Here is a 13,892-nt window from a genome sequence, read left to right on the forward strand (position 1 = left end):
CCGCTAAATATCGTACCCGCTAAAGTTTACAGTACATGGCTTTCCTCAACTTAATTTTGATGGTGATGGGGGGGGGGGGGGGGGGGTTGGCAATTGCATATTAATGCATAAAGGAGTTACAATTGGTGTAGCAAGTCTGATATATAGTAAAATACAAGGCTTTCAAAGACTGAATTTTATTTTGATGGTTAAAGAGGGTGGGGGATGTACGGGGCAAATGCTTTTTTCCATTTTTTTTTCAACTTAACAACATGTCAAGGTATTCAGGTTGATACATGTATCAAGCATGCGCACAGACAAAAACCTGACCACCTCTAAGAGTAGAAATGAAATGCAGGAAATTTAATAGACGTTCAAATGTAATACATTCAATTTGAGCTATTACTGAGATTTATGTTGATGATTTCATTCTTATTAGCATAAAATTTATAGATATAAACTGAAAAACAAGAACATTATTAAAGTTAACTGAACTTTCATGATAAACAAATTAAATCAAAATATGAGATGGGGGGGGGGGGGGTCACATACATATAAATTTAAGGTATAGGAATTGTGGGACAAAACTTCAAGTAAACACTTAGTTAATATTGATGAGGAAGAATTGACTGATATAATGTACTTTATTTGTTCAATACTACAAAAAGCTTGTTGTCTGATGACCTTGTATACTTTGTAAGGGGAAACTTCGTAGAAAAAATCTGTCACTGGTATACATTAATTACAATCATAAAAGGGTGACCTCATAGTACACTAGAGTATTATACAGTATGTATATGCTTCCTTGGTTTTCGTTTTATGATGAGATCCTCTCCCTACATTTCATAAACTGTGTCAATTCATAGTAACTTAAATTCAAAATGCCCATTTGCCAATGTATAGTAGGGAATGCTAAATAAAAGCCACTCTTTAAATTTTCAAACAAACCAACTGGCAAGAATGAAATCTTCACCTTTGGTATTTGAGCCATATTCCTCTTTAAAAAAAAAAAAAAAGCTTGCCAAGTCAGTTCTTGTTTAATTACATAGGCTTAAAATGAACTTTTCTCATGCACCTTTAGTTTAGATAAAAAAAAAAAAACTAATTTGCCCGACTATAAAAGTCTCAAAGATGTCGTTAAAGCTGCATAATGAATGAACAATTTATTAGTTTGCATGGTCTTTAAGAAAGTGAAAATCAGCTGCTTTTTTTAAATTAAAGGCATTCTCAAAAATAAACCCTTTCAATCTTGCAGTCTTAAAAATAATCCATTATAGTTGAAAATACCAAAGCTGCATTTGCTTTAAGCTAGGCTAATAATAAGCTTCTAATTCCGTACAAACCATTACATAGGCTGCTCACTCAGAACTAATGTTATAGCTTTTATCAAACAACTTAGGACCTGTATCTAATATGCTTATAAGTAGTTAGACAGAATTTTTATAATTATACTACATACTGAAGGCATTGAGAGTATTATAATAACTGAATACCCCTTTTCTCATGTCACAAAATTTATGTATTTAACTATTTGTAATTTAAAAGAGATCATCAAATAAAGCGAAAATTAGATTATCTAAAAAATAACCAGATGTATGGTATATATAAATTATATGTTTACTTTTTGAAGTTAAATATACACATATGCTTGAAAATCCATTCTGGACCTTTTCAACCCCCCCCCCCCTTCCCCCCACCCCACCCTCCATGCCCTTCCCTACCTTATCTAAATAAAACACTTTGACACACTTTAGCAGTTACATAAATCTTATATCATTGACAACAAAATATTTTTTTTAACCAAACACTGACACACTTCATTAGGGCATTTAAAAAAAAAACTATTATAAACTATTAACTAATTTGGAACTTCATATTTCGATATATTTCAATTCAATGATGCATCATTAATCCTGCAATGAAACCAATGCCGACCACCAGCAAGCAATCATTATTAAGGATTGCATGTCTGAGGGCAGTATATACACACCAGGAATCCTTACAATTCATACAACAATAATGGGAAGATTAGGTCCAATTCAAAAACTTTGATTACTTGAAACTTTTTTTTATTTAAAGTCCAGGGGGGGAGGTGGGGCATAAATCTGCTGAAAGGATGTCGATTTACTGTACTAAACACTAGTAGCTAATTAGACATGATGATTCATGAGTCCTCAAGGTAAATCTATACAATGTCAAATTCAATACAGGTCTAGCAAAATTGTATTAATTTCATTTTTTCATCTCTATATTATAAGCTCATTAAGGGTTTCACTATAATGTTGCTTTCAGGTCAAAAAATTGTGTTGACTTGCATTTTTCATCCCTACCATGTCTATATTTATTTAATAGCTTAATTAACTTAGTATGCAAACTCTCCTATACTAAAAGAAGCATGGATGACATGGTTAATATGTATAGTAAGGTTAACAAACACATTTTTTTCTTTAACGTGAGTATGCAATTACCACTCAAAACTATACATATCAAACATGTTAAAACATAATTATAAATCACCACTTACATACAAATTAACAAAATCCAACAAGTAAAAGATGGGAGAAACACAAACGTGAAAATCTAATCCACTCACTTACGAGTCTCTATAACATCAGTGATTTGGCAACCACAGAATGACAGAGAAAATCCGGATGGATTGCAGATATTCACAAGGAATGCACTTGAAATTCACTTGATGTAATCAGAATAAGAACTTCTGAACGTCATTTATGAAATCCAAGAGATTTCAGTTGCATATGAGCTGGCTTAAGTGCTTACTGTTAACTTTCAATGAAGAAGATTATCTAAAAAATTTTGCCTTCTGATTTTTGTTTTTGGCAACATAAGTGAACATTGCTGCATTATTATTTGTGAAAGAGGCCATAGATAGGGGGTTTTGTTTGCAATAAGGAAGTTAAGACTATCAAGTGACAAATTAACTGCGTTATTGCCAAAATTGAGTGCAAATACTTTGATGTGTTCAAGAGTTATTTCCCTTATCTTGATAATGATCTCTATATCATAATTAAGTTACATGCATTGCTGATCCAACTTTTTTTTATTTTTTCAGGGTGGATCTGGGGGATAATTTTGTTGGGGAGGGGGCTGTTCCAAGGCATATGTTAGATAATTTTACTATATGAATTTAACCAGTTTTAATTTTCTAGGACCCATCCATCCCCCATTCCGGATCCACATATGAAATGCATATTTATGCAGCACTGCAAAACCTACATCCTAGGTATTATTTGGCAAGGTGTCAACTGGGTTTTTGGTGGGTTTTTTTAAACACAAGTCACAGAATTTAAGAACAAAACAAAATTACAGTCACTGCCTGACAAAAAGGAGAATTTCATTGATAAAGTACTTGTTGAGGACTGGCAGAAATAATAGGAACCAATGGGGAACAAGTTGCCAAAGATTTTGCTGGTAGTTCGGACTTTTATTTTTACCTGAAGCTTTTCTTCACTATAAATGGACTTCAGCACACAGATTATGTAACAACATACACAGCTTCCTACTAACCTCTTTTTCATCCTCTGTTACCGTGGCAGTTGAATCGACACTCTCAAATGGATCGCTGGAGACAGACATCAGGGGAAGTCCCTCGTTGGACTGTGATGATGTCACCAGAGAACTCTCCTCTGTCACTGATGACATCACAGACTGACCTTTTGATGGCGACAAATCCGACATCAGGGCCTCGTCATCAACCTTAATGCTGATCCGTCCAGCTGTGGTGATGTACACTTCCTTTTTACTTTCAGAATCTACTTTCACTTTCTCTTTCTCCCTCACTTTCACTTTATCTGTGTTTTCATCGAGGTTATCATCCGTGAACGAGTCAACTTTAAAAATCACCTTCGTTTTCACTTTCAAGTCCTCCACTTCCAGCTTTTCTTTTCCAGATGTCGGATTTTTCACCTTTTCTTTGTTTTCAGGTGTCAAGTCCTCTAGATTCATGTCGCTCTTGACGTGCGAGTACGACAACAAACTCTCGTTACTTATACTTCCCATGGACGCCATCGACCTGCCCGTCTGATCAAGGTTAACGTCACTTTTGAATCCAGTGTAGGAAGACAGACTCTCGCTGCTTATACTACCAATAGAAAGACCAGAACAAACCATCCCGATAACGTCAGAATTGTTCGCACCTTCAGTCAAATCCGGGGAAGACAGCCGATAACTCGCCTCTGTCGTTGTCGGGGATGACCCATCCGACGGAGACGACCCAGATTCTTCCATGTCATCCGCTGTGTCGAAGTTGAAGATACTCTGGGAGGGAAGTTTTGGTTTTCTTAGATTTGCTGATGCAGTTTCCTCTTCCATTTCTGTGAATAAGGAAATTAAAAATAAAAATATCTTCTTTTTTTTAATTTTTCACTAGTTATAATAAGCTTCATTTTTTTCTGTCAGTGGTATCCAGATTTGTGAAAACTTAATATAATAATTTTACTAATCAGAAAGATAATTCAAAAAAAGACAAACAATATAATTAACCTTTAATTGTGGGTAACTATTATCCATGGAAAATTGACACCTTGTTGAGAGAGATCACTCTAACAGGTGTGCAATTTAAGTTGGGAGAGGTATAGAAATGAGAGCAACAGAAAGGAAGAGAAAACAACAAAAAATCTCTCTCTCCATTTCTCTCTCCCCTCTCTCTCTCTCTCGTTCTCTCTCTCTCTCTCTCTCTCTCTTGATGTAGATTTTTTTTTCTGCAGTAGTACAGTGCTGCTATCCTGAAAGTTGACAAGGATAGGATAGGATAGGATGCAGGATGCACGATACATGATAGAAATATAAAAGTTATATTCTATCATATCCTACCCTATCCTATCCTATCCTGCATCCTGTAGCCAATCAGATTCAAGTATAAATTTCAGAGTTATTTTGCGAAACGAAAATTGGCTAAACAATGTATTTTCAATGTCAATTTAATACGTTTTACAAGTTAAACCATTTTAAAATACTTATCATATCAAGAACGCGGTGAATAACATTGATACGCGCTTAAATGTCGGCGCTACATCTTTGTCAATTCGTACGCAAGTACGGAGTTACTGCGAGAATCGATGCAACAGTTGACAACGTCAGAAATAGATTTCTGTATTTACTTCATTTAAAGTCTGCAAAGTAATAAAAGCTTGAATTTATAAACGACCAATTCGGCATTTTAAAAGATAAACATGTATACTAAAAACAGACATTGCTTCACGTTTCATATAATTTCTTCGATGCCCAATAACAGGGATGCATATTTCTGTCCGATATTAACCTGAACATATCGAATTAATAAATGTTAGCTAAATATAAATGCTTAAGAATTCATACTTTAAAAAATAACTCCGAATGGTTTAACTATAAACGATATAAACTTTCTAAAGGAATTATTTATTTCCAGATCGTGTTTACATTTATCGCCGAACAAATCGCTCGAATGATGATAATTACGCTCAGTTATGTGTGATAAGAAAATATTTTGTTAAAAATACGTGACTAAACAGTTCCTCAATAAGTGCATCGAAGTTATTTATCTGTTTTTTTATGCATACATATAATAAAATCAAAAATCGAATCGCTTACCTGTTTGTTTACGTTATTGTGTCCATCCCGCGTACGATTTAATTTTACCGTAGCATAGGTATGTAAGTTATTCCGCTCGAAGAATATTCGGTTTTAAGATTTAATTATTCATTTTGAGTACTACATTAATTGATAAAAGCATTTAATTCTTAAATTTCGTTTCATTTAACTTGCATTCCTATATTTTGAAGGTATGGGATAGGATAGGATAGGATAGAACTTATTTGCAGGATAGGATGCAGGATACAGGATATAGGATAGGATAGGATAGTTTTGTCAACTTTCACGATAGCAGCACTGTACCCCTTTTATAATACAGTACCGATCAGACCCAACCTAAAACCAGAGTAAACCCCAACTAAACCCCGGTATACTTTTGAGGTTCACTCTGGGTTTACTTTGGGTTTACTTGGAAATTGCTTTTACAATCAACTGTATGCACTGAAGTGTAAAGCAGACCCGTTTTGATTATTGCAGTGGTGTACAAAATACTCTCCTTGACTGTACCTGACTAGAAAAATTATGACTAGCACTTTTTTGGTCAACTGTATACCTTAACCGAAGATTATTATAACAACATTTACTGTAAATTCCTTATTTTACGCAAGTACTTACTTCCGCTTTTTTTCCTGTTTTGTATCAAATCAAGAGAATATAAAATCGCAATCTCCAATTTTTTGTTACGATTTTCTATAGTTAAAAAATGTCTAAAAAAGAAAAGTGAGATTTTAAAATCATCGAGCCTCCGGGTTGCTCCTCCCGATTTTACGCGGAATTTATTCCTTACATTTAAAAAATATAACAACTTAAATCTGATTACTCTAGTTACCTGACTGGACGAATTCTGACATGTGAACATTTGATTTCTTTCTCTGATTTAAAGATAATGACAACTTACACATGATTGGGTATTACCTGATTGGACAATTTCTACTGCATTTTTGATGACTGTATCCAGCAACTCCCTGGCCACATGTTGAGTCGGTGAAGACGCTGCACTATCCCCATCCTCACTCTGAGTACGCTCTATTTCACTCTCTGTAACTTCTACAAAAATCAAAGTACTGAATGTACTGCATCACACAAAGGGTGTTCAAACTACTATTAAACTGTTTTAGACAATGTCTCTGGAAAAGCCATAACATTTTTCCAAAATTATAACAAATCGGATCATGAAAATTTTTTCGATTTATGCCAGCTTTATATTTGTATTTTTACAGGAAAACTCACTTAAAAAAACTGATGAAAGTCTTGGTTTTAAGGAAGTTGCATCTTTTTTCCTTCCCCTTTATTTTTAACAGTTTCTTATATAATGCTTGAATATTAATACTCCCTGCCATAAAGAATTTGAGATTCACATCTCCACGCCCATCATGAGGCAATCCTTGAACTTGAGAAAGCTGGATGCTTAACAAATCACCCATCAGATCCATTACAAAATTTAATTTTTTAGCAATACACTATGATATTTAGCAAAAGAATTCTAGATATTTAAGGGTTTTAAATTTTACATATTTTGTTCCTGCATCAAGAGCTCTCCAACTCAAGGAGTTTAATACAGTCTACAAACACCAAGACTATACCAAGCCTCATTAAGTCTGCATCTTTACACAACATTAAACTATACATACAAAATTCAAAATGCAATTTAAGATTTTTCTTCCTTTCAACATATTTCAAGAGCAAAAGTGTGATTTATGGATGACTGAAATAGTGGTTTCAAGTAAAAGATTGTTTGTGAACCAAGGACTTCCTTAAAAGCAAATGTTATTGTTTAAACAGTGGGAAAACTACATTGAAATATGACAAAAATTATCAGATCCTATACAAGCACAAATTGTTTTTTTTTTTTTAATGTATGATAAAAATCTAGCATGTGAACAATTTGTAAATGCAAGTTAAATATTGAGCAAGTAAAATTAGCTATTAGGGGAAAAATCAAAATCATAATTTTGAAAAAATCCTTGCAAATGAATTCTGACAAGATGTAAACGAAAGTCTCTGTTGTATTCTAACTAGGGATCTGCAGGCCATTTATTTGATACAATATACACTGCACTACAAAGTTTGACAATCTAAATATGTTGATATAAACAATTTCCCACTGCAATAGACCCCTTCACGATAACTGCAGTACTGCTCTCTTGCAGGGCAAAATGATATTTTAGTAGGTAGATAATTAAATTACGTAAATGAAACAATTGATGTTACTGTGATTTCATCAACATTTGTAGAATACCAATATTTGTGGATTTCGTTGCTTAGTTGATCCACGAATTAAAATGTTCATTGAAGTGCAATTTTTATTAACATTTCGTATTGATATGGCCATTGATTTACGTATCCTTGAAACTCTGATTTTCACCTTATCCACAAAAATTGATACCCTTGAATATTAATGAAACCACAGTACATCATATTTCACTAAACCATGTCATTTTGCCCAGCAAAATAGCAGTATCGCAGTTACCATGAAGGGGTTAATTAAGAGAGTTGGACGGTCTTTACCATTTTCAGACTATATTGATCTTTTAAAGATGAATAGCATTTGCATAATTTAAGATAAAATATTTTTTTTCATTATTCAATCCCATTCAATATCTAAATTTGTAAGGTAGATCAGATGGTACATTTGTTGACTTAAATCTCAAGACTATGATGTCATAAGCTTCACAAGTTAGGGGTGTGGAGGACCCTTAACACTGCTATCACAGTCTCTTACCCTCTTCCCCCTCTGTCTGTGTCAAATCAGACTCCTGCTCCTCAACTTTGCCCTCTTGCTCCTCAATCTTAACTTCCTCCTCCTCCTCTTTCACACCTCCTGCTTTACTCATTCCTCCTTCTATCTTTCTATCCTCCCTGATTTCTTCCATCATTCCTTCATTCTCCTCCTCAATTCCATTCTCTTTATAACCTTCCTCTCCTGCTCGAGATCTGTCGAAAGACTCGCGCGAGATCGAGTCAAGAATTTCCTCTCGGACGGTCTGCGGAGCCTCTCCGCTGATTTTGCGGAAACTTGAACTCTCCACCACCTCCTGGTTGCCTTGGTTACTCATGAGGTCATAGTTACCATGGAAAAGGTCCACTTTGGAGAGATAATCAGTTTCCAAGCCAAGGAGCTGGCCACTGCTGGGAACTTTCTTCACATCTGAAAAAAAAACATATTTTTCAAAAGTTGATCATTTTATCATTTACTGTTCTGAATCTCTCTGTTTATTTCTTTATGTGTCTTCCTGAATTATTTTACAATTGTCAATGGTATGATAAAGCTCGATGTAATAATCTTTGTTTAGATCTCCACTGAATCTTATTGAATATTGTATATTTTTTTTTAACAATTCTAGCCTAAAAATAAAATACAGTTTTAGAAATTATATGAATAATTTTGAGGAATCTGCAGCCATCTTCATTTTTGAATAAACCAGAGAAGGAATATACTTCAATGTGCATATAAAGGTATAATTATATATCCAATCCATTTGTGAAGAAAAAAAAAGGAATGCTTTTCACCAAAACTTACCAGTACTTGAGTCAGGGACCAACAAACTCTGGGGTCCTTGAGATTTTACTTCTACTGCTTGCTCTTCCTGTTTTTTGGTTTCCGTAGAAACAGGGACAACGACCGCCTCATTACTTTCTGCCGTGTCCACCAATAGATCACTAGGTTCAAAGTTATCTAATACATGTTCTATGAGCTTCCCCGCTAAAGAGAATGCAACATCATCCACTGGTCCGGTGTCCATATTTGGAGATGTCTCGTTTGACTGACTTCTGTCTCCTTGAGCTCCTTGACTGTCATTTTTTCCCATAATGCCACTGGATTTCCCATGATTCCCTGTGCCATCACTGCCGCCGCTGCCATCACCATTTTCATCCTCCTGATCACCAAAGTTAAGATCTAGCAAGTCGTTCACTGAATTTTCTTGATTGTCTTTAAACATTTCTTGAGCAATTCCCTTGGCAACCACATTTTCTGGTTTTCCTGACAAAGGGTCAAAGTCCAGTAGATTTGGCACCAGTGGATTTATCACAGACTTGTCCTGATCGATACCCAGCAGACGGTCATTGAGAGAATTCATGTCAAGACCATGTCTCCCGTACTTCTCCATGTGGGATTCAACGTAGCTGTTCTGAGGTGTAAAAGGGGAGTAACTCTGCTCGAGGTCCTCGTCTTCTCCTTCCGCACCAGGGGACATAACTTTGCCCTCTTCGGGGTCGGCCATCATGTTCCCTAAAGAGGAGCGTTTTTGTTGAACTCTTAGCACCATATCTGCATTGTTAAGACTAGGTAAATTATGCTCCTTGGCTAACCTATCGAAATTACTTTCCATGAAACTGTTCTGTGGGGTAAAAGGAACAACATCTTCTTCTCCATCATCTTCTTCCATCTTCTTCTCCTCATTGCACTCCTCCTCATTTTCCTCTCCCTCTTCTAAAACAGTGGATGCAATCCCACTCATACTAGCTCTCTTCTCCTGAATCTGCTGCACAATTTCTGCATTATTAAGACTGCGTAGACTTGAATCTCGGTTATATAAGTCACCGAACTGCTCCGAAACAAAACTGTTGCAAGGTGTGAAAGGAACATTCTCTGCCTCCTCCTGATCTGTAGAGGAAGAGACTAAATCCACTTCTCCACCTAGAGATTTCCTCTTCTGTTCCACATCACGCACCATCTGGGAGTTATTCAAAGTTCGTAAGCTATGTTCCTTGGCGAACGCATCAAACTGAAAATCTGCCACACTGTTGTGTGGCGTATAGGGACAACTGTCTGTGGAGTCTCCTCTCAACCGCGATGTGGTCATTCCGTGGCTCATCATCTGCTGCTTCTTATGTTGGATCTTTTCAATGGTTTCCGCATTGTTCATGCTAGGTAGCGTGAATTCGTTGTTGGGGAGATGAAATCCGGATGAGATCAGACTGTTGGGGGGTGTCCCTGTCTCTGGTGGGGTCACCGTGTGACTTGGAAATTCAGAACCAGGACGGGAGTTGGCAGTCGAGCCAGGTCCAGAGGAAGCTTCCGAGAGACTCTGCATCAAATCAGGGGTCCTTAGGGGTGATTCCATCACATCAGACTCTGTAAAGTCCCCCAGCAAATCAGGGAAGGTGGAGCCTGCAGTGAATCCACCTTCTGGAGATTTTGGCAACGTGACACTGATTTTAGGTTGCTTCTGAGAGGGCGTACTGCTATCAAACAACCCCAGGAGATCTTGCGTAGCAGTGCTGTTGGCATTAGCATTGTCGGTCATTATGGGATCAAATAACAGATTTTGATTGGTGCTTGGTTTTTCCAAGTTGGTTGGCACTGAAAGGGAAGGTGAGTCAGCAGAAAAATCTACAAGTGCACTCGCACTCACATTTGACCCCATTGGGTCAAAGTTCAACAAGAGTTCATCCTGAGGTATACAGGTTGTTTGCAAAAAGGATTTGACTAGTGGCAAGACTTTCTTTCTGGAAGCCTTGACGTTTCCCTGGCGATATGCAAATGAGTATTTTAAGTCACATGTCAAAGGTTGAAGGTCAAGTTGGACATCTTTATCACTCCTCAAGAACTCTGCCAACTGAAATGTAAGTACTAAAAAGATGTAACATCTATATTATTGCAAACAAGCTTTCATGATTTAGGGAGTTTCTGTCTGACTATTTCACATTGAATAGTTTGGGTAGGAAATATCTAAACAGAATCTTATCATAATTTAACTAAAATGTTAAACAACTGTTGTTAAATTGTTTTTCATAAAAATTTGTGAACAGTGCTATTTTGGCCATATGTCTTGATAAATTTGTTTAACATACAGATAAAGATTTATCATTTAAAGTTTTTATTATTCTAAATGCACGCGCAGAGTAATAATAAGAACGAATAGTGTTTACACAATGAAAAAAAACTTCCCAGTAACAAATGATTCAACCATAATAATCAGTTAGACCTTGGGCTCTTTATAATGACCTTGAATATTTTTCACAGTTCAATTTGTATCCAACTTGACTTTGATGGTTATTAATTATGGCATTTTTTATTTCATATGTAAGTTCATATTAAGCTGTGGTTTGTTATCTAATTACTTTACTTTTACTTTCACTTCACCTTTTTCAATTCCTCTTCATTGTGAGAGAAAAGCAAAATTTCCCTTTCGGGGTCCCCCGACTCGATGTGCATTGTCATGACGACAACACTCTGTCCACTTCTCCCATGCATGATAGCATCTAATGCCTCTTTCACATCAGAGCGCTGCAAAAAAGTCTGAAACCAAAAAAAAAATAGAATTTGAGGATGCTTATATGCAAGTAATAATGTTTTAAAAAACCTCTCCAGCTCAATCCATTTCAGAAGAGAAAATCAATGGGTTTTTTTAACCAAATTGTGATGTGAAATGATGATTGATTGTAATAATAAATTGATCAGTTTAAAATCTTTCCAATTCTGATTATCAATTCAAAAACCCAACAAAATAGTTTTTTTCTTGCTTACATACTTGTTGTGCATTGAAGAAAGACAAATCCAAAGAAAGAATTTTGCTTAAAATTTACATTTATATTTCTGAAGTGTTTTGCCCAACATGTTTAGCTGATATTATTGTCATAATAAGTATTTTGATTTCTAATAATTTTTTTTTTTTTAATTTTAAAGTGAACTTTTCTTACTTATGTTTTATCAATTCTTATTTCAATAATGGTTTGGATATACATGTACTTTAATTGGAAAACAATTATGGTTAGAACATATTTTATACATTTTTTAATTGTATACCGTATATAAATATACAAAGGATTCGAAAACAAGTTCTTGTAACTTACTGGGTTCTCATCCTAAACAATAATAGTTCGTGCAAAAGAAAAACAAATGTTAAAATACATAGATTCAATAACAACAGCTCAGAATCTTTCAAAACATTGTTTTGCCCTTTTTTCTTACATTTTTCACATTTATCAACATCAACAATTAAAATATCCCTTAACACTGATGCTCATGCTACTGAAACCAAAGCATACATATATCTGAATTACCTAAATTATCATTCATATACATGAACATATGAAATATGTGTTGCCATGGTAACTTACTTCCAGAGACACAGGAATTGATGACATCACCACTGTCTGGTTGCTATGGGTGACACATTTAAGGTCTTTTTCTAAGACTTCCTGAGTTGTAAGGGCTGCAAAGATAATATAGATAGAACATATAAAAACACATGATTTTAATGTCTCGTTTATTAAAGCAAAATAAATGTGTTTTCCCCTTCTTAAATACCAGTGCCTATTATATTCATCAAAATACAGTATATCAACAAAATTGAATCCCAAACAAATTTTTGGGGTGAAATGTTTTTTTAAACAATAATATTTAATCCCTACAAAAATAATTAAATTCATAAACAACAAAATTCTACCCCCACAAAAATGTCTGCCCTCACAGTATGATCTCTAACCATTAATCACATTTACAACTTTTTCTTTCCTGTTTTCAAAATGAATCATTTAAATGTTAAATTGAAAATTTAATATAAAAAAATACATATTGTACATGTATATTACAAACACACAGCTCATTTTTTTCTTCATTCTAGACAACTGCATAATGCACTGAAATAAACAGGCCCCTTGAAAGGGCAATAAAAAAAATGCCACACGTCATATGATAAAGGATCTACACTGTTTTAAGCATACCCATATGTCAGAGAAATGTTACATAACCCACGCAATGCATATGTACATGTAATCTAAAACCTATGTAAAACCACTTAAAAACTGAACATCATGCATGCACTTGTTAAAACATGATCTAGATGAATTTACCGGAGACATCGTTTTTAGCTTCCTGAATCTGGTTGAAGAGCTTGTCTCGATCGAGGTCGGGAACGGCCTGCATCAGTCGGCCCAATATCTCCTGGTCATACGGAGTTGTCTTTCCTGCCTCCGGGCTTGTATTAACAGTGTCCACTAATATTGTTCCTGGAAAAAAAAAGTTTTTTATTTTTATAAAAAAAATTAATTTTAAAAATTAAAAAATCCAAAAGAAAAGAACAATGTAACACTGAATAGTGTCAGGTAATGAATTAAAACCCTTAAGGATTTGACTTAGTATTTAAATCATGCAAGTACATAATATTGTACAGTGTGTATATTAAATATTTTTTAGAAGAAAATAATATGAAAGGCATAAAACTCTCAATCAATTTTTTTTTACAGATTTTTCTAACAAAAACTTAACATTATTTACTACAATCCATAATGAACAAATTTCAAAATCCAAAGAATTTATAATTTGAACACACTCTAAGTTGCATAATCCATATCACTCTACACACACTGATCTCTGTCTG

General features: G+C 34.9%; 1 protein-coding gene across 2 annotated transcripts in view; it reads right to left on the reverse strand.

Moving 5' to 3' along the window:
- The window catches only part of LOC128170489 (protein prune homolog 2-like), a 39,769-nt gene that overhangs the window by 12,800 nt on the left and 13,077 nt on the right, over positions 1 to 13,892 (reverse strand). For both annotated transcript variants that reach the window (XM_052836259.1, XM_052836260.1), the window contains exons 6-12: positions 13,366 to 13,521; positions 12,631 to 12,725; positions 11,654 to 11,809; positions 9,086 to 11,126; positions 8,288 to 8,713; positions 6,481 to 6,612; positions 3,505 to 4,310 (exon numbers count right to left, since the gene is read on the reverse strand). In XM_052836259.1, the coding sequence (XP_052692219.1) occupies positions 3,505 to 4,310; positions 6,481 to 6,612; positions 8,288 to 8,713; positions 9,086 to 11,126; positions 11,654 to 11,809; positions 12,631 to 12,725; positions 13,366 to 13,521 (3,812 nt within the window). The remainder of the gene's footprint in view (positions 1 to 3,504; positions 4,311 to 6,480; positions 6,613 to 8,287; positions 8,714 to 9,085; positions 11,127 to 11,653; positions 11,810 to 12,630; positions 12,726 to 13,365; positions 13,522 to 13,892) is intronic.

This window comes from Crassostrea angulata, chromosome 2 (assembly GCF_025612915.1).
Source record: "Crassostrea angulata isolate pt1a10 chromosome 2, ASM2561291v2, whole genome shotgun sequence".
NCBI lineage: Eukaryota > Metazoa > Mollusca > Bivalvia > Ostreida > Ostreidae > Magallana > Magallana angulata.